The sequence below is a fragment of the Oncorhynchus gorbuscha genome, linkage group LG23 (assembly GCF_021184085.1).
Source record: "Oncorhynchus gorbuscha isolate QuinsamMale2020 ecotype Even-year linkage group LG23, OgorEven_v1.0, whole genome shotgun sequence".
Lineage (NCBI taxonomy): Eukaryota > Metazoa > Chordata > Actinopteri > Salmoniformes > Salmonidae > Oncorhynchus > Oncorhynchus gorbuscha.
Window position 1 is genome coordinate 12,596,968 of NC_060195.1, and position 21,594 is coordinate 12,618,561.

General features: G+C 48.3%; 1 protein-coding gene across 2 annotated transcripts in view; it reads left to right on the forward strand.

Annotated features, from left to right (window-relative positions):
* The window catches only part of LOC124011349 (FH2 domain-containing protein 1-like), a 40,974-nt gene extending 20,545 nt beyond the window's left edge, over nt 1–20,429 (forward strand). For both annotated transcript variants that reach the window (XM_046324635.1, XM_046324634.1), the window contains exons 4-12: nt 2,266–2,368; nt 3,137–3,222; nt 3,460–3,560; nt 5,452–5,522; nt 5,860–5,967; nt 9,690–9,760; nt 14,728–14,845; nt 15,088–15,252; nt 16,816–20,429. In XM_046324635.1, the coding sequence (XP_046180591.1) occupies nt 2,266–2,368; nt 3,137–3,222; nt 3,460–3,560; nt 5,452–5,522; nt 5,860–5,967; nt 9,690–9,760; nt 14,728–14,845; nt 15,088–15,252; nt 16,816–18,690 (2,698 nt within the window). In that variant the 3' untranslated portion in view covers nt 18,691–20,429. The remainder of the gene's footprint in view (nt 1–2,265; nt 2,369–3,136; nt 3,223–3,459; nt 3,561–5,451; nt 5,523–5,859; nt 5,968–9,689; nt 9,761–14,727; nt 14,846–15,087; nt 15,253–16,815) is intronic.
* The last annotated feature ends 1,165 nt before the right edge of the window (nt 20,430–21,594 follow it).

Sequence of the window (21,594 nt, forward strand, 5' to 3'; positions counted from 1 at the left end):
GGAGAGAGTGGAAAAGCCAGGGGGAGAGAGAAGGAGAGAGTGGAAAAGCCAGGGGGAGAGAGAAGGAGAGAGTGGAAAAGCCAGGGGGAGAGAGAAGGAGAGAGTGGAAAAGCCAGGGGGAGAGAGAAGGAGAGAGTGGAAAAGCCAGGGGGAGAGAGAAGGAGAGAGTGGAAAAGCCAGGGGAGAGAGTGGAAAAGCCAGGGGGAGAGAGAGTGGAAAAGCCAGGGGGAGAGAGAGTGGAAAAGCCAGGGGGAGAGAAGGAGAGAGTGGAAAAGCCAGGGGGAGAGAGTGGAAAAGCCAGGGGGAGAGAGAAGGAGAGAGTGGAAAAGCCAGGGGAGAGAGTGGAAAAGCCAGGGGGAGAGAGTGGAAAAGCCAGGGGAGAGAGAAGGAGAGAGTGGAAAAGCCAGGGGGAGAGAGAGTGGAAAAGCCAGGGGAGAGAGAGTGGAAAAGCCAGGGGGAGAGAGAGTGGAAAAGCCAGGGGGAGAGTGGGTGGAAAAGCCAGGGGGAGAGAGAGTGGAAAAGCCAGGGGGAGAGAGAGTGGAAAAGCCAGGGGGAGAGTGGGTGGAAAAGCCAGGGGGAGAGAGAGTGGAAAAGCCAGGGGGAGAGAGAGTGGAAAAGCCAGGGGGAGAGAGGAAAAGCCAGGGGAGAGAGAGTGGAAAAGCCAGGGGGGAGAGTGGAAAAGCCAGGGGGGAGAGTGGAAAAGCCAGGGGGGAGAGAAGGAATGGTGAAAGCTGTCTGATGTAGGGAGTGATGAAAGGAGAGATTTATCTCTCATAGAGTCCTGGCTCCTGGAGAGGTTGAGCTGCAGATTTGTGTCATTTGTAGGAAGTTTGAGTCAAGGAGAGGTCATACAGTCAGGGAATGGCCAGTTTCTGCTCTCTCTCTCACTGTCTGTTGATACCTCAACCTCTAAGGACCGCTGTGTGTGGGTGTCTACATACGCGTTTGCTGAAGTGTCTGTGTTGAGTGCCTGTGTGTTTTATCTGTGTATGTGTTTGCTCAGGGCACATGTCATGCAGTGTGTCGCCAATGTGGCGTCAAAGACCTTTTCCCCCAACAGTCAGTCAGATAAGAGGAGATAAGCTTTACCATGTGTGTGTCTGATACCCCCTCCACCGTTCCATACCCCTGCATGATACCCTCTCCACCCCTGAATGATACCCCCTCCACCCCTGCATGATACCCCCTCCACCCCTGCATGATACCCCCTCCACCGTTCCACACCCCTGCATGATACCCCCTCCACCGTTCCACACAACTGAATGATACCCCCTCCACCCCTGCATGATACCCTCTCCACCCCTGCATGATACCCCTCCACCCCTGAATGATACCCCTCCACCCCTGAATGATACCCCTCCACCCCTGAATGATACCCTCTCCACCCCTGAATGATACCCCTCCACCCCTGAATGATACCCTCTCCACCCCTGAATGATACCCCCTCCACCCCTGAATGATACCCTCTCCACCCCTGAATGATACCCCTCCACCCCTGCATGATACCCCCTCCACCCCTGCATGATACCCCCTCCACCCCTGAATGATACCCTCTCCACCCCTGCATGATACCCTCTCCACCCCTGCATGATACCCTCTCCACCCCAGCATGATACCCCTCCACCCCTGCATGATACCCCCTCCACCCCTGAATGATACCCCCTCCACCCCTGAATGATACCCCCTCCACCCCTGAATGATACCCCTCCACCCCTGAATGATACCCCCTCCACCCCTGAATGATACCCCTCCACCCCTGAATGATACCCCTCCACCCCTGAATGATACCCCTCCACCCCTGAATGATACCCCTCCACCCCTGAATGATACCCCCTCCACCCCTGAATGATACCCCCTCCACCCCTAAATGATACCCCCTCCACCGTTCCACACCCCTGAATGATACCCTCTCCACCCCTGAATGATACCCTCTCCACCCCTGAATGATACCCTCTCCACCCCTGAATGATACCCTCTCCACCCCTGAATGATACCCTCTCCACCCCTGAATGATACCCTCTCCACCCCTGAATGATACCCTCTCCACCCCTGAATGATACCCTCTCCACCCCTGAATGATACCCTCTCCACCCCTGAATGATTTCTTAAATAATTAGTGTTCTCTTGAATCACCTCAGTATATCAGTAACTTCTGTCCTCTGTGGCTGAAACTCCATTTCCCTAAACCCCGCTGTGTGTGCATGTGTGTGCGCGCGTGTGTGTACGCGCACCATGGAGCTGATGTGTGTTGTCATGTTTCTCCAGGGCTGTCCAGGAGATAGTTGAGGATATCCGTCAGGGGGTCGGGACCCGCTACGGGGCCGAGAAACTGTCTGAGCTCTGCAAACTGCTGCCTGACGCAGACGAGGTAAAGTCTCTGCGCTGTGTCCTCTGACTCATCGTAGCTCCTACTGCAACAACACTTACTAGCCTGTAGCCCCCTACCCCTCTTCATCTAGATCTCATTATCCAGATCAACAGTTTGCCATTGCACCATCGTCTCAGACTTGTGTAAGGCTTACTGACAATGTGATAAAATATCTTCCCAATGGCTCCACGTGTTGTTGTATATGGACACTGTTATAAGAATGAGTCACCCCGTGTGATGGGGGTTATACCACTGCACTCACCCTGGATGATGGGGGTTATACCACTGCACTCACCCCGGGTGATGGGGGTTCTACCACTGCACACTGGGTGATGGGGGTTCTACCACTGCACTCACCCCGGGTGATGGGGGTTCTACCACTGCACTCACCCCGGGTGATGGGGGTTCTACCACTGCACTCACCGAGGGTGATGGGGGTTCTACCACTGCACTCACCGAGGGTGATGGGGGGTTCTACCACTGCACTCACCGAGGGTGATGGGGGTTCTACCACTGCACTCACCGAGGGTGATGGGGGTTCTACCACTGCACTCACCCCGGGTGATGGGGGTTCTACCACTGCACTCGACCTGGGTGATGGGGGTTCTACCATTGGAAAGCAAAGCTTTAAATTATAAATATTATTTTGGGAGATTCTAGTAAATGAAACCCAGGTGGAATTCCCAGTAAAAGGAATGAGGTTTTTAGACTGTAACAGGAAAGCTGACTGATAATATCTCTAAGCTGTCTGTCTGGGTGTTTATACAGGAGGCTCGCCTGAAGAGGTTCAAGGCAGAACGCAGTGGGCTTGGGGAGTCTGACCTCTTCATGATTCTGCTAGTGGACGTCCCCAGGTATACCACATACCCCCTATCACTTCACTGTTTTACAACTATTTCAAACCCTAACCTTGAAGTTCAAACGATGTTGCAAAATATGCCAACTTCTCTGCTGTTGTCATTTTTGCAGCGACTCCCACCCTCAACACACTATACTGGCTGATTCACTGACTTTCCAGTCTGTGCTGATGTGTGTCTGATGATCGATAAGGCTCTGACCTCTTCCATCCTCCCCCTTTCCTTGCCCATTAGCTTTCGCCTGCGTCTGGACACCATGATCCTGCAGGAGGAGTTTGACCCTGCCGTGACCTCTCTCTGTCTGGCAGCCAGATGTCTGAGGGAGGCGGCCAGAGGTAAACCATCAACGGGGTGCTTTTAGTAAATATGTTATTCTAACTGTCCCAAATGGTGCCCTATCCCCTATATAGTGTACTACTTTTGACCAGGTCCCATAGGGCTCTCCCATAGGGAATAGGGTGCCATTTGGGATGAACCCTAGGTGTACTCTACTCCCTATCACCGCCCCTTCAAACTCTTTTGTGGCCGTACCGCCCCCCTCCGTACCGCCCCCTCCGTCCGCCCCCCTCCGTACCGCCCCCTCCGTACCGCCCCCTCCGTACCGCCCCCTCCGTACCGCCCCTCTCCATACCCCCCTCCGTACCGCTCCCCCCTCCCGTACCGCTCCCCCCTCCCGTACCGCTCCCTCCCGTACCGCCCCCTCCCCACCGCCCCCCTCCGTACCGCCCCCTCCGTACCGCCCCCCTCCGTACCGCTCCCCTCCGTACCGCTCCCCCTCCGTACCGCCCCCTCCGTACCGCCCCTCTCCATACCCCCCCCCTCCCGTACCGCTCCCCCCCCGTACCGCTCCCCTCCGTACCGCCCCTCTCCATACCCCCCCCCGTACCGCTCCCCCCCCCGTACCGCTCCCTCCCGTACCGCTTCCCCCCTCCCGTACCGCTCCCCTCCGTACCGCCCCTCTCCATACCCCCCCTCCCCGTACCGCTCCCTCCCCGTACCGCTCCCCCTCCCGTACCGCTCCCCTCCGTACCGCCCATCTCCATACCCCCCTCCCGTACCGCTCCCCCCCTACCGTACTGCTCCCTCCCTCCCGTACCGCTCCCCCTCCCGTACCGCCCCCCTCCCGTACCGCCCCCTCCCGTACCGCTCCCCCCTCCCGTACCGCCCCCTCCGTACCGCCCCCTCCATACCCCCCCCCCTCACCGCTCCTCCCTCCCCGTACCGCTCCCCCTCCCGTACCGCCCCCCCTCCCGTACCGCTCCCCCCTCCCGTACCGCCCCCCTCCGTACTGCCCCCTCCTTTTAGTGCTCTTGTCTTGTTGGAGTTCAGTATGAAATGGTGGAAGTTATTTAGTTGATTTAGTTTTACTCTACACTACTACTCATCACCATCCCTTTAATTGTGGCCCATCTATTTCCCCTTTTTGGATACTATCAATACATCGCAAATGGCACCCTATTCCCTACATAGGGCACTACTTTTGTCCAGATCCATATGGGCCCTGGTAAAAAGTAGTGCATTATAAAACGTATAGGGAGCCATTTGGGACACAAACATGACCTACTGCTCTTCATCAGTGCCCCCACCCCTTTAATCAGTGTCCCCTTTAATCAGAGGGGGGGGGTTAGTTTCCCCTTTATTGATCACCTGTCTCTCTGTGTCTGTCTGCCTGTGTCTCTCTGTGTCTGTCTGCCTGTCTCTCTGTGTCTGCCTGTCTGTCTCTCTCTGTGTCTGTCTCTCTCTGTGTCTGTCTCTCTCTGTGTCTGTCTCTCTCTGTGTCTGTCTCTCTCTGTGTCTGTCTCTCTCTGTGTCTGTCTCTCTCTGTGTCTGTCTCTCTCTGTGTCTGTCTCTCTCTGTCTCTCTGTGTCTGTCTGTCTCTCTCTCTCTCTCTCTGTGTCTGTCTGTCTCTCTCTCTCTCTCTGTGTCTGTGTCTGTCTGTCTCTCTCTCTCTCTCTCTCTCTCTGTGTCTGTCTGTCTCTCTCTCTCTCTCTCTCTCTCTGTGTCTGTCTGTCTCTCTCTCTCTCTCTCTCTCTCTCTCTGTGTCTGTCTGTCTCTCTCTCTCTCTCTCTCTCTGTGTCTGTCTGTCTCTCTCTCTCTCTCTCTGTGTCTGTCTGTCTCTCTCTCTCTCTCTCTGTGTCTGTCTGTCTCTCTCTCTCTCTCTCTGTGTCTGTCTGTCTATGTCTCTGTGTCCCTGTGTCCATCTGTCCGTCTTTGTCTGTGTCTCAGAGCTGTTGAGCTGTCCTGAGCTGCACTCCATCCTCCGTCTGGTTCTGAAGGCAGGAAACTACATGAACGCTGTGAGTATTATACTTTTTCTTCTCCTTTCTTTTTACCTTTCAGTTGAAAGAGAGAGACGTCCTTTATCTGCCTGCACAAAGCTCCCGGTGTCAGACTGGGGTCTGTTCCAGAGCGTCAGTCTGGTTTATCTGCCTGCACAAAGCTCCCGGTGTCAGACTGGGGTCTGTTCCAGAGCGTCAGTCTGGTTTATCTACCTGCACAAAGCTCCCGGTGTCAGACTGGGGTCTGTTCCAGAGCGTCAGTCTGGCTGCCCCTGGGTTTTGTAATGTTGTGTTTGTTTAAGTTGTCAGATTTGTGTGTGACCTCTTTTCACTGACCTACTGTATTTGACCTCAGGGTGGGTATGCCGGCAACGCAGCAGGGTTCCGAATCCCATCCCTGCTCAAGCTGGCCGACACTAAAGCCAACAAGCCAGGCATGAACCTCCTGCACTTCGTGGCCATGGTAAGACCTGATCTAGGATCAGGTACTTTTTGTGCATAATAGCTGTATTCCTTGTCATCTAAAATGCAAAACTGATCCTACTGTAGTTCAGCACTCCTACCCTGATGTAGTCCAATATACACCTTCCTAATATTGAGTTGTACCCGCTTTTGCCCTCAGTACAGCGTCAATTCATCAGGGCATAGACTCTATACAAGGTGTCTAAAGCGTTCCACAGGGATGCTGACCCATGTTGACTCCAATGCTTCCCACAGTTGTGTCAAGTTGCTGGATGTCCTTTGGGTGGTGGACTATTCTTGATTCACACTGAAACTGTTGAGTGGAAAATAAAATAAAAACAGCAACGTTGTAGTTTGACACTCAAAGTGGTGCACCAGCACCTACCCACCATACCCTGTACGACCATACCCTGTACGACCATACCCTGTTCGACCATACCCTGTTCGACCATACCCTGTACGACCATACCCTGTACGACCATACCCTGTACGACCATACCCTGTACGACCATACCCTGTACGACCATACCCTGTACGACCATACCCTGTACGACCATACCCTGTACGGCCATACCCTGTACGGCCATACCCTGTACGACCATACCCTGTACGACCATACCCTGTTCGACCATACCCTGTTCGACCATACCCTGTACGGCCATACCCTGTACGGCCATACCCTGTTCTACCATACCCTGTTCTACCATACCCTGTTCTACCATACCCTGTACTACCATACCCTGTACTACCATACCCTGTTCAACCATACCCTGTACCCTTTTCTACCATACCCTTTTCTACCATACCCTTTTCTACCATACCCTGTTCTACCATACCCTGTTCTACCATACCCTGTACCCTGTTCTACCGTACCCTGTTCTACCGTACCCTGTTCTACCGTACCCTGTACTACCGTACCCTGTACTACCATACCCTGTACCCTGTTCTACCGTACCCTGTACTACCATACCCTGTACTACCATACCCTGTTCTACCATACCCTGTACCCTGTACGACCATACCCTGTACGACCATACCCTGTACGACCATACCCTGTACGACCATACCCTGTACGACCATACCCTGTACCCTGTACTACCATACCCTGTACTACCATACCCTGTTAACCATACCCTGTACGACCATACCCTGTACGACCATACCCTGTACGACCATACCCTGTTAAACCATACCCTGTTAAACCATACCCTGTTAAACCATACCCTGTTAAACCATACCCTGTTAAACCATACCCTGTACTACCATACCCTGTTCTACCATACCCTGTACCTGTACTACCATACCCTGTACTACCATACCCTGTACGACCATACCCTGTACGACCATACCCTGTACGACCATACCCTGTTAAACCATATCCTGTACCCTGTACTACCATACCCTGTTAACCATACCCTGTTAACCATACCCTGTTAACCATACCCTGTTAACCATACCCTGTTAACCATACCCTGTTAACCATACCCTGTTGACCATACCCTGTTGACCATACCCTGTTGACCATACCCTGTACGACCATACCCTGTACGACCATACCCTGTACGACCATACCCTGTACGACCATACCCTGTACGACCATACCCTGTACGACCATACCCTGTACGACCATACCCTGTACGACCATACCCTGTTAAACCATACCCTGTTAAACCATACCCTGTTAAACCATACCCTGTTAAACCATACCCTGTTAAACCATACCCTGTTAAACCATACCCTGTTAAACCATACCCTGTTAAACCATACCCTGTTAAACCATACCCTGTTAAACCATACCCTGTTAAACCATACCCTGTTAAACCATACCCTGTTAAACCATACCCTGTTAAACCATACCCTGTTAAACCATACCCTGTTAAACCATACCCTGTTAAACCATACCCTGTTAAACCATACCCTGTTAAACCATACCCTGTTAAACCATACCCTGTTAAACCATACCCTGTTAAACCATACCCTGTTAAACCATACCCTGTTAAACCATACCCTGTTAAACCATACCCTGTTAAACCATACCCTGTTAAACCATACCCTGTTAGACCATACCCTGTTAGACCATACCCTGTTAGACCATACCCTGTTAGACCATACCCTGTTAGACCATACCCTGTTAGACCATACCCTGTTAGACCATACCCTGTTAGACCATACCCTGTTAAACCATACCCTGTTAAACCATACCCTGTTAAACCATACCCTGTTAAACCATACCCTGTTAAACCATACCCTGTTAAACCATACCCTGTTAAACCATACCCTGTTAGACCATACCCTGTTAAACCATACCCTGTTAAACCATACCCTGTACTACCATTCCCTGTACCCTGTTCCACCATACCCTGTACTACCATTCCCTGTACTACCATACCCTGTACTACCATTCCCTGTACTACCATACCCTGTACTACCATACCCTGTACTACCATAACTTGTTCTACCATTCCCTGTACTACCATTCCCTGTACTACCATACCCTGTACTACCATACCCTGTTTGACCATACCCTGTACTACCATACCCTGTACTACCATACCCTGTACTACCATACCCTGTACCCTGTTCTACCATTCCCTGTACTACCATTCCCTGCACTACCATTCCCTGTACCTGCCATACCCTGTTCTACCATACCCTGTACCCTGTACTACCATACCCTGTACCCTGTACTACCATACCCTGTTTCTGCCATACCCTATACTACCATACCCTGTACCCTGTTTCTGCCATACCCTGTTTCTGCCATACCCTGTTTCTGCCATACCCTGTTTCTGCCATACGCTGTACTACCATACCCTGTTGCACCATACCCTGTTGTACCATACCCTGTTGTACCATACCCTGTTGTACCATACCCTGTACCCTGTTCTACCATACCCTGTACTACCATACCCTGTACTACCATACCCTGTACTACCATACCCTGTACCCTGTACTACCATACCTGTTCAAAAGCACTTCTATCTTTTGTCTTGTCCATTCACCCTCTGAATGGCTCACATACACAATCTGTCTCAATTGTTCCAAGGCTTAAAAATTATTCTTTAACCCTTCTCCTCACCTTCATCTACACTGATTTGAAGTGGATTTAACTAGTGACATCAATAGGGGGGTCATATCTTTTACCTGGTCAGTCTGTCAGTCACACTGCAGTGAAGAGGAGACCCTTGAAGTGCTTGACTTGAATGCATCTTTCAGGGAAGACGTAAGCTCAAGCATTAACATGCCACATCTTAAGAACTTCTCTAGATTCAGTTCAAAGACGATCGAATGAATCAAGCATTAACATGCCACATCTTAAGAACTTCTCTAGATTCAGTTCAGAGACGATCGAATGAATCAAGCATTAACATGCCACATCTTAAGAACTTCTCTAGATTCAGTTCAAAGACGATCGAATGAATCACAGACTACTATTTACTGAAGACTAACAGCCGTTTGACAGACTGCACATTTTAGTTTCCTTTTAAAAACTTGACACTTGTTATATTGCAGAATTGTTCAATTGGCACAGATGAAAAGGGTCTTCATAATCTCTTTCAAACTGAGTTGGGTATTTGTTGTATTTGACCAACCATGAATTCTTACATTCACAATAACCACATCAACACACTGAATCGTGACACAATGCAATGATTCATCCAGAATTATGACGCCTCACTGTGTGAAACAATAGCTGGATCAGCTCTGTCTCCGTCTCCACAGGAAGCAGTGAAAAAGGACCAGAGTTTACTGTCGTTTCCTGGCCAACTAGGACACGTCGGCCCCGCCTCCAGGTTAGTAGGAGCCAATAATACACCCCCCCCAAGTTTAGAAATTACCCTCCTCCCTCAAAAAGACTGAGCCACGTTCAGTTGCCAAACCATTGTTGTTGCAGATAGAATTGGTCTACACGTCAGAGAGGCATATTTTTTACCTATTGTTACCTATTTCTATCCGAACGTTCCAAAACGTTGTCCTGCTGGACGCGTCCTTGTTCTAATAGTTAGTGTACCTTGGGACAAACACAGATCTTTATGTGATCTGCTTGTAAAGCAAGGTTTCCATTTCCTTGCTTTTAACCAGTCCAGCAGATCTGTAATTAATTAGAGGAAAGAAAGAAGGAAGGAAGGAAGGAAGGAATCTGAAGTGTATGAACGTGGCCCGTGGTGTTTTGGATGCTTCTGGGGAGCATATGAGCTCCGTCCTATAACATCAATATGCCCCAGCAGGCTGCTATCTCACACAGACACACACACACACACACACTACGCCCAAAAAGACCCGTTTCAACAGGACTGTATTGTGTTACTGTAGTGGAGCTCTGTCCAGCTGTTAGTGATATAGCTACATCCCCTTGTTTTAATATGGCTCTTCACAACATTTCTGTTTCAATCCAGTATTACGGCTCTGTTGGGGATTTGGGTTTGGTTAGCTATGTAGGACACTTAGATTGAGTCCCAAATGGCACCCAGTACCTTTTGTCAAGGCGCTATATTGGGAAAAGGGTGCCATTTGGGATGCACACCTTACTGTCAGTTACTCTGTGGGTATCGGTGTTACTGTAAGACCTACTCCTGCTGGGGTGGAGCCAAAGGGGACATTTAGGATGTATTAAGATGTCTGTCAGAGGAAAATAACAGCTTTATGTAGGTCACAGCTTAGGGACCACTGCTTTGAATTAGAATAACAGCTTTATGTAGGTCACAGTTTAGGAACCACTGCTTTGAATTAGAATAACAGCTTTATGTAGGTCACAGCTTAGGAACCACTGCTTTGAATTAGGGTCACAGCTTAGGGACCACTGCTTTGAATTAGAATAACAGCTTTATGTAGGTCACAGTTTAGGAACCACTGCTTTGAATTAGAATAACAGCTTTATGTAGGTCACAGCTTAGGAACCACTGCTTTGAATTAGAATAACAGCTTTATGTAGGTCACAGCTTAGGAACCACTGCTTTGAATTAGAATAACAGCTTTATGTAGGTCACATCTTAGGAACCACTGCTTTGAATTAGGGTCACAGTTTAGGTACCACTGCTTTGAATTAGGGTCACAGCTTTATGTAGGTCACAGCTTAGGAACCACTGCTTTGAATTAGGGTCACAGCTTTATGTAGGTCACAGCTTAGGAACCACTGCTTTGAATTAGGGTCACAGTTTAGGAACCCTGCTTTGAATTAGAATAACAGTTTAGGAACCACTGCTTTGAATTAGAATAACAGCTTAGTAACCACTGCTTTGAATTAGAATAACAGCTTAGGAACCACTGCTTTGAATTAGGGTCACAGCTTAGGAACCACTGCTTTGAATTAGGGTCACAGCTTAGGAACCCTGCTTTGAATTAGAATAACAGTTTAGGAACCACTGCTTTGAATTAGAATAACAGCTTAGTAACCACTGCTTTGAATTAGAATAACAGCTTAGGAACCACTGCTTTGAATTAGGGTCACAGTTTAGGAACCACTGCTTTGAATTAGGGTCACAGCTTAGGAACCACTGCTTTGAATTAGAATAACAGCTTTATGTAGGTCACAGCTTAGGAACCACTGCTTTGAATTATGGTCACAGCTGAGGAACCACTGCTTTGAATTAGGGTCACATTTTAGGAACCACTGCTTTGAATTAGGGTCACAGCTTAGGAACCACTGCTTTGAATTAGGGTCACAGTTTAGGAACCACTGCTTTGAATTAGGGTCACAGCTTAGGAACCACTGCTTTGAATTAGGGTCACAGCTTAGGAACCACTGCTTTGAATTAGGGTCACAGCTTTATGTAGGTCACAGTTTAGGAACCACTGCTTTGAATTAGGGTCACAGCTTAGGGACCACTGCTTTGAATTAGGGTCACAACTTAGGAACCACTGCTTTGAATTAGAATAACAGCTTTATGTAGGTCACAGCTTAGGAACCACTGCTTTGAATTAGGGTCACAGCTTAGGAACCACTGCTTTGAATTAGAATAACAGCTTTATGTAGGTCACAGCTTAGGAACCACTGCTTTGAATTAGGGTCACAGCTTAGGAACCACTGCTTTGAATTTGGGTCACAGCTTAGGAACCACTACTTTGAATTAGGGTCACAGCTTAGGAACCACTACTTTGAATTAGGGTCACAGCTTAGGAACCACTGCTTTGAATTAGGGTCACAGCTTAGGAACCACTGCTTTGAATTAGGATCACAGTTTAGGAACCACTGCTTTGAATTAGGGTCACAGCTTAGGAACCACTGCTTTGAATTAGGGTCACAGCTTAGGGACCACTGCTTTGAATTAGAATAACAGCTTTATGTAGGTCACAGCTTAGGAACCACTGCTTTGAATTAGAATAACAGCTTTATGTAGGTCACAGCTTAGGAACCACTGCTTTGAGTTAGAATAACAGCTTTATGTAGGTCACAGCTTAGGAACCACTGCTTTGAATTAGGGTCACAGCTTAGGGACCACTGCTTTGAATTAGGGTCACAGTTTAGGAACCACTGCTTTGAATTAAGGTCACAGCTTAGGGACCACTGCTTTGAATTAGAATAACAGCTTTATGTAGGTCACAGCTTAGGAACCACTGCTTTGAATTAGAATAACAGCTTTATGTAGGCACAGCTTAGGAACCACTGCTTTGAGTTAGAATAACAGCTTTATGTAGGTCACAGCTTAGGAACCACTGCTTTGAATTAGGGTCACAGCTTAGGGACCACTGCTTTGAATTAGAATAACAGCTTAGGAACCACTGCTTTGAATTAGGGTCACAGCTTAGGGACTACTGCTTTGAATTAGAATAACAGCTTTATGTAGGTCACAGCTTAGGAACCACTGCTTTGAATTATGGTCACAGCTGAGGAACCACTGCTTTGAATTAGGGTCACATTTTAGGAACCACTGCTTTGAATTAGGGTCACAGCTTAGGAACCACTGCTTTGAATTAGGGTCACAGTTTAGGAACCACTGCTTTGAATTAGGGTCACAGCTTAGGAACCACTGCTTTGAATTAGGGTCACAGCTTAGGAACCACTGCTTTGAATTAGGGTCACAGCTTTATGTAGGTCACAGTTTAGGAACCACTGCTTTGAATTAGGGTCACAGCTTAGGGACCACTGCTTTGAATTAGGGTCACAACTTAGGAACCACTGCTTTGAATTAGAATAACAGCTTTATGTAGGTCACAGCTTAGGAACCACTGCTTTGAATTAGGGTCACAGCTTAGGAACCACTGCTTTGAATTAGAATAACAGCTTTATGTAGGTCACAGCTTAGGAACCACTGCTTTGAATTAGGGTCACAGCTTAGGAACCACTGCTTTGAATTTGGGTCACAGCTTAGGAACCACTACTTTGAATTAGGGTCACAGCTTAGGAACCACTACTTTGAATTAGGGTCACAGCTTAGGAACCACTGCTTTGAATTAGGGTCACAGCTTAGGAACCACTGCTTTGAATTAGGATCACAGTTTAGGAACCACTGCTTTGAATTAGGGTCACAGCTTAGGGACCACTGCTTTGAATTAGAATAACAGCTTTATGTAGGTCACAGCTTAGGAACCACTGCTTTGAATTAGAATAACAGCTTTATGTAGGTCACAGCTTAGGAACCACTGCTTTGAGTTAGAATAACAGCTTTATGTAGGTCACAGCTTAGGAACCACTGCTTTGAATTAGGGTCACAGCTTAGGGACCACTGCTTTGAATTAGGGTCACAGTTTAGGAACCACTGCTTTGAATTAAGGTCACAGCTTAGGGACCACTGCTTTGAATTAGAATAACAGCTTTATGTAGGTCACAGCTTAGGAACCACTGCTTTGAATTAGAATAACAGCTTTATGTAGGCACAGCTTAGGAACCACTGCTTTGAGTTAGAATAACAGCTTTATGTAGGTCACAGCTTAGGAACCACTGCTTTGAATTAGGGTCACAGCTTAGGGACCACTGCTTTGAATTAGAATAACAGCTTAGGAACCACTGCTTTGAATTAGGGTCACAGCTTAGGGACTACTGCTTTGAATTAGAATAACAGCTTTATGTAGGTCACAGCTTAGGAACCACTGCTTTGAATTAGGGTCACAGCTTAGGGACCACTGCTTTGAATTAGAGTCTAAGTAACAGCATCTTCTGAAACAAAGATTACCATATGGTTTACTTTGCCTCGTCGTCTCTCATGGATCGCAGCGACAGGTTGGGTTGCGTCGCAGCGACAGGTTGGGTTGCGTCGCAGCGACAGGTTGGGTTGCGTCGCAGCGACAGGTTGGGTTGCGTCGCAGCGACAGGTTGGGTTGCGTCGCAGCGACAGGTTGGGTTGCGTCGCAGCGACAGGTTGGGTTGCGTCGCAGCGACAGGTTGGGTTGCGTCGCAGCGACAGGTTGGGTTGCGTCGCAGCGACAGGTTGGGTTGCGGGTAAAAACACAAGGTTTTATCCAGAGCCGTACATTGGCCAACTTTTGGAATAGACGCCGTCTATTTTTTGGGGTTTCACGGAATTTCGCATCAATCACTTTACTATCATCTATAAAAGTAAACCCTGCAAAATGACGTGGCCACAAGCAGCACCGGAGATATTGAGATAAGCGAGATGCAACACAGTACCTGCGCATGTGCACAGATTTGCTTCAGCCTGTTCAGTGTGATGGCCATGGAGTAGTTGAGCCTCGCGCTTCAACGTTCTTAGTTACGGAAATTGACCCACTTATGCTGTTAACTTTCTGCGTCTGTCTCATATCGCTGAATCTACCTTTTAATGTCATGTCAAGTAATGCGTCTCTCGTCTCTGTCTTCCTATAGGTTGTGTGAGGAGTCGGTAGTAGATGATTTCTCCAGGCTCCACAGCCGTGTGGCATCCCTCAGGATCAGTGTCCAGACGGAGGCAGAGATCCAGCAGCTCACACGGTCTTTCCTGGAGGTACTGAACTAGATTCTATGGATTTAGAACACACACTGATCTAGAACTTGCATAATTATAAAACACTGGTCTATGGTGTCTAGTGAAGTGAGAATTGATGAACTCACAAAGAACAACATTGAAACTCATATGGCTTTGGTTAACTTTGAGTCTCTTTTCACCATATTCTTGCTCCTTGGTCAAAACAGTGAGTCTAATCTCCCTTTCTCGCTCTTTCGATCTCCTCCTCTCTCGCTCTCTAGGTGGCAGAGGACCGTCTGAAGGAAGCAGAGGATGACGTGGAGGGGATGAGGATGTCCAGTCAGGCTCTGGTTGAATTCTTCTGTGAGGATGACAGCATCTTTAAACTGGAGGAGGCCTGCAGGGTCTTCCACTCCTTCTGCCTTCGATTCCAAAGAGCCGTACAGGTGAGACCGACTGCTTTTGATCAAACTGTCTGGGTTAAAATCAGATTTTAAGAAGAGGACTAGGTTGGGATTCTGACTTTGTACCTTGGGCAGATAGTTATGAAGACATCAAAACTATGGAATCATGTGGTGACCAAAAAAGTATTAAACAAATCAAAATATATTTGAGATTCTTCAAAGTAGCCACCCTTTGCCTTGATGACAGCTTTGCACACTCTTGGCATTCTCTCAACCAGATTCATGAGGAAGTCACCTGGAATGCATTTCAATTAACAGGTGTGACTTGTTAAGTTAATTTGTGGAAGAGAGAAACGACAGTCCATTACTTTAAGACATGAAGGTCAGTCAATCTGGAAAATTTGCAGTTGCAAAAACCATGAAGCTATGATTTAACTGTCTCTCATGAGAACTGCCACAGGAAAGGAAGCCCCAGAGTTACCTCTGCTGCAGAGGATAGAATGTATGCACACATGACTGTAAGTCGCTTTGGATAAAAGCGTCTGCTAAATGGCATATATTATTTATTATTATTATATTATAAGTTCATTAGAGTTACCAGCCTCAGAAATTACAGCCCAAATAAATGCTTCAGAGTTCAAGTAACAGACACATCTCAACATCAACTGTTCAGAGGAGACTGTGTGAATCAGTTCTTCATGGTCAAACTTCTGCAAAGAAAACCACTACTAAAGGACACCAACAATAAAAAGAGACTTGCTTGAGCCAGGAAACACGAGCAATGAACATTAGACCGACGGAAATCTGCCCTTTGGTCTGATGAGTCCAAATTTGAGATGTTTGGTTCCAACCGCCGTGTCTTTGTGAGACTCAGAGTAGCTGAACGGATGATCTCTGCATGTGGTTCCCACCGTGAAGCATGGAGGAGGAGGTGTGGGGATGCTTTGCTGATGATACTGTCAGTGTTTTATTTAGAATTCAAGACACACTTAACCAGTGTGGCTACCACAGCATTCTGTAGCGATACACCATTCCATCTGGTTTGTGCTTTGTGGGACTTTCATTTGTTTTTCAACAGGACAATGACCCAAAACACACCTAGGCTGTGTAAGGAATATTTGACTAAGGAAAGTGATGGAGTGCTGCATCAGGTGACCTGGCCTCCACAATCACCCGACTTCAACCCAATTGAGGTGGTTTGGGATGAGTTGGACCGCAGAGTGAAGGAAAAGCAGCCAACAAGTGCTCAGCATATGTGGGAACTCCAAGACTGTTGGAAAAGCATTCCAGGTGAAGCTGGTTGAGAGAATGCCAAGAGCGTGCAAAGCAAATGGTGGCTACTTTGAAGAATCTAAAATAGTTGTTTAACACGTTTTTTTTTTGGTTACTACATGATTTCATGTGTTATTTCATGGTTTTGAGATCTTCCATATTCTACAATGTATAAAATAGTAAAAATAAAGTGTGTGTGTGTACACACAGACAGGAGTTATAGACTGGTGAGGACAAAAAGGCAGAGAAGATAGAGGTGTAGATGCTGTGCTGATTAATGTATACTTGATGTTTATTCTTCTACCATAAAGTAATCATCCTGTTCCCTCTCAGGAAAATGCAGAGCGGGAACAGAAGGAGCAGAAACGGATGGAGCGAGAGATGGTGGAGAAGCGTCGCTCCGTGGCCGTGTGTACAGGCCTGGACCTGGGTGTGGTTCTGGGTCGGGTGTCCCCACTGGGAACCCAGAAGAACCAGGATGACCTGGAGAGGACCCTTGAGAACCTGAGCCACACCTGGAGCCAGCGCAGCCTTAGAACCCAGGAGAACCGCAGACACTCCCACTACCTCCAGAACACCACCTCCGCTCCTCTTCAGACATATCCCCACCTCAACAACTCCTCCATCCTCTATAATACCTCCATCCACCCCCAGACCTCCCCAGGGCTTCCCTGCCCCACCTACCCAAGCCAGGAGAGGCCATCCCTGGGGACAGAGACCAGGACAGAGCCCCTGGTCTATCAGCACCAACCAGTCCTGGGGACAGAGACCAGGACAGAGCCCCTGGTCCATCAGCACCAACCAGTCCTGGGGACAGAGACCAGGACAGAGCCCCTAGTCCATCAGCACCAACCAGTCCGGGGGACAGAGACCAGGACAGAGCCCCTGGTCCATCAGCACCAACCAGTCCTGGGGACAGAGACCAGGACAGAGCCCCTGGTCCATCAGCACCAACCAGTCCTGGAGACTAAGAGACCAAATCATGAGGGGACAACTCAGACTCAAGTCTCACAAACTCAACATGAACTGACTTCTAACGTCACTCAAACCCAGTGTGGACGTAGATTCAATGTCCCCCAAAACAGGCAGGACATTATTGCCTATGTCACTCAAACCCAACATGGAATTGCCACTAACATCATTGAAAGCCGACTCGCACCAACGACTCGAGTGACTGAAACTCACCATGAACCAACAGTTGATGCCAGCCCTGACCAGCGTGTACTGACCACTAAGTCTATGGCCAGTCCTTATAGACACTCCTCCACTACCTCTACTGCCATCCCCAGTGTGAGAAGAAATACCATTGATCTTAGACACAGGCATGACCTAGAGGGGACTGACCCTACCCCTGTTTCTCAGGCGAAACGCACAGGCGAAACGCACACCTCAGTCAGAGACGCAGCGCATCAGGACCCTGACCTCGCTCCTCTCCCAGGGTATACGGTAACTGAGCAGCCCTTTGAGAGCCAATCAAAATCATCCATGGCCACTGACACCCCAGACTGTGTCCAATCGCAGGAGTCTAAGGGAGCCAAGGAGACCTCACAAGGAAGTGGTGGTTCCTTGGACTTGAGGCTTTCACCTGAGGGGGGACCAACCCAGCAGAGGGAAACAGAATCTCTCTCTACACCAGTGGAGCAGAGATGGCTGCCTCCCAGCCTACCAGAGCTGAGCCCGCAGCAGGCACATCAATGCCCAGAGGTCTGCAGCCCTGACAGGGAAAGGGACCGGTCATACCCATGTGTGGGCGAAACCCTGGAGTGCCACACCCTGGTCCGAGGCCTGTGTTCCTATGACAACCTATCCCCTCCTCCCACCCCAACCACACCCCTCCCCAAAGCCCCACCCAGCCTCTGCTCCAAGTGGAGGAAAGAGAGGCAGGCGGAGACTCCAGGGTCTGGTGCCGGACCTCCAATGGGGAAACCGGACTCTTGGAGCGGGGGGAACACTCCTGTTGTCCGAGGAGGGGCTAAGAGGGGCTTGGTACCCCGTACACGTCTGCCTAACGATACAGGCATCCATAGAGCCCTTTTAATTTCCAAACCAGAGACACAGACACCCACTGGCCCTGTCCCAAATCCTAATTTACAGTCTACACCACGTTCCACTCGTCTGGCGTCCCCGTCCGTACGCAGCTCCTCCATGCGCTCCTCCCCCCATCACACGTCCTACTACTACCCAGACAGAGGTGAAGCGGAGCAGTAGCACCAGGAGTGAGAGGAGCCAGGCTGGGGGTGAGAACCAGCAGCAGGCCCCAGGGAAACCCACCATGACCCGCCGGGCATCAGAGAGAGCTGGGCTGGGGCTTGGACCAGAGAGGGAGAGGACTTCTAGCACCAGCACCACTAGTAGTACAGCTACTACCCAGCCAGCCTTTGTCAGGGGCTCCCCTCAGGGTGACCAAACGTCTCGCCCCCACCTCCAACTCTGAGACCCAACACTCCTCTCAGCCCCGCTCCACACACAGCCCCTCCTCTGCTACAGCTAAAACCATCCGTACAGCTGTTATAGCTGCGGCCAGGACTAAAGCGGCCAAGACGAACCCCGGCACAGAGCCCTCTAGAGCTGCTGTCTCTGCCTGTAAAACCCCTACAGCAACACGGATACCTGGGCCTAAAATGGACCGTCCTGCTTCCTCGCCCATGTGGAAGTGATCATGGAAGATCATACCACTTTTTCAACTTTATACAGTAGTCTTACTTATACACATACACGTACCTATGTGTGTTTGGGTCCATTGTACATGTATGTGGGAATCACAATTCACCAAGTAATTTATCAGACCTCTCTGTTCTGGAGGTGGAGGTAGTTGCTGGTCCATTCAGACTCTATTCAGCTGGTCCAGAATCGATGGGGTGTTTTCACTTCGTTCTCTCTCATACACTTTCTTGTCTGCTGGGAAGATGACAAAGGACTGCAACTCCAACAAAATGGCTGCCACTACACCAGTCTACAGCTGTTCTGTTTTGGGCTGTACTGTCACCGTAGATAGAAATGTCTTCGGTTCTACACACCCCCTCCATCCACTAGTGTCCTGTGCAGTCAAATGGGGACTTCAGGGAGAGACTACTACCCCCCCCCCCACACACACACACCCAACCTGGACTTTGTCAAGCTCCTGAAATGTGTGCCTCTGACCTTGTTAATCTGTAGAAAATCCTTAATTTAGGATTGTGGCACTGCAGCCTCCTCTTGGTTGTCCAACAGAATCATTCACATCTTTTTTTTTTTTAGGGTGTATGTTGAAAATGGCAGTTTTTTTTCTTTCAAGTGGTTAATTTATTTAACTTTAGTTGTGTCCTAAATGGCACCCTATTCCCTATACATTGAGTATACCAAATATCCTAATATTAAGTTGCATCCCCCCCTCCCTTTTACCCTCAGAACAGCCTCAATTTGTCAGGGCGTAGTGCACTACTTTTGACAGGAGTCAATAGGGCTCTGGTCGAAGGTAGTGTTCCATGTAGGGAATAGGAAGCCAGTGGGGACTCCACCACCATACTTGATCAGTCCAGCTCCTATGTGCCATGTCATTTCTGAATCCTCAATGATTTGAGTGTGTAGTCTTAGAAGTGTATTTCTAAATGATTAGATGCATGGACCAGACTCCTCAGACTGAATATAGTGTGACCCTTCTTTCTCTTTCGTTGCTTTCTCACCTCGGGCTATTTGTTTGCTCAATCAGCAATCAATCAGTATGATATATCTAATTGATTATTGGTAATCGATCGATTTTTGTTGGTTATCCTCATCTTGAATGTAATCTTCATTCTGATGCACTTTAACAAGTGAAGGGGAGACCTGTTGCTAGGATACTCACTGTAATATTCTACTGCTGATGTTTATATCAAAAAAGAGATGTTAACTTAAATTGAACGACATGAATTGTGATCCATGGCGACAATGTGTGCATTTGTAAAAAAAATATAAAATAAAGATGGTAATCACTCCGGGTGTGTTTTGTTAGTTTTACTTAATTAAAGGACTGTTTTGTTTAAACACAATAAGGAACTGTAAGGCAGCTGTTCTTTTATGAGTGTGTGCACAGCTGTTCTTTTGTCTTTTCTAGCGGTTACTGGCCGTCTCCACAATCAGTTTCCCCAGACATTGGGATGGTCACAGTACAGTTGCTTGCATCCCAAATGACACTCTATTCCTTATATAGTGCACTACTTTTGATCAGATACTTTTTTGCCCCACTGTAGGTATTTCGTCAGCCACCAATTGGGCAAGTTCTCCGACTTAAAAAGATGAGGCCTGTAAATTTCATCATAGGTACACTTCAACTATGACTGACAATTAGAGAAAAAAAATCCAGAGAAATTCACATTGTAGGATTTTAAATTTATTTATTTGCAAATTATGGTGGAAAATAAGTATTTAGTCACCTACAAACATGCAAGATTTCTGGCTCTCACAGACCTGTAACTTCTTCTTTAAGAGGCTCCTGTGTCCTTCACTCGTTACCTGTATTAATGGCACCTGTTTGAACTTGTTATCAGTATAAAAGACACCTGTCCACAACCTCACAGTCACACTCCAAACTCAGCTATGGCCAAGACCAAAGAGCTCTGAGGATACGAGAAACAAAATTGTAGACCTGCACCAGGCTAAGAAGTCTGAATCTGAAATAGGTAAGCAGCTTGGTTTAAAGAAATCAACTGTGGGAGCAATTATTAGGAAATGGAAGACATACAAGACCACTGATAATCTCCCTCGATCTGGGGCTCCACGCAAGATCTCACCCTGTGGGGTCAAAATGATCACAAGAACGGTGAGCAAAAATCCCAGAACCACACGGGGGGGCCTAGTGAATGACCTGCAGAGAGCTGGGACCAAATAAACAAAGCCTGCCATCAGTAACACTACGCCGCCAGGGACTCAAATCCTGCAGTGCCAGACGTGTCCAGGCCCGTCTGAAGTTTGCTAGAGAGCATTTGGATGATCCAGAAGAAGATTGGGAGAATGTCTATGGTCAGATGAAACCAAAATATAACTTTTTGGTAAAAACTCAACTTGTTGTGTTTGGAGGACAAAGAATGCCATACCTACTGTGAAGTATCATGCTTTGGGGCTGTTTTTCTGCAAAGGGACCAGGACGACTGATCC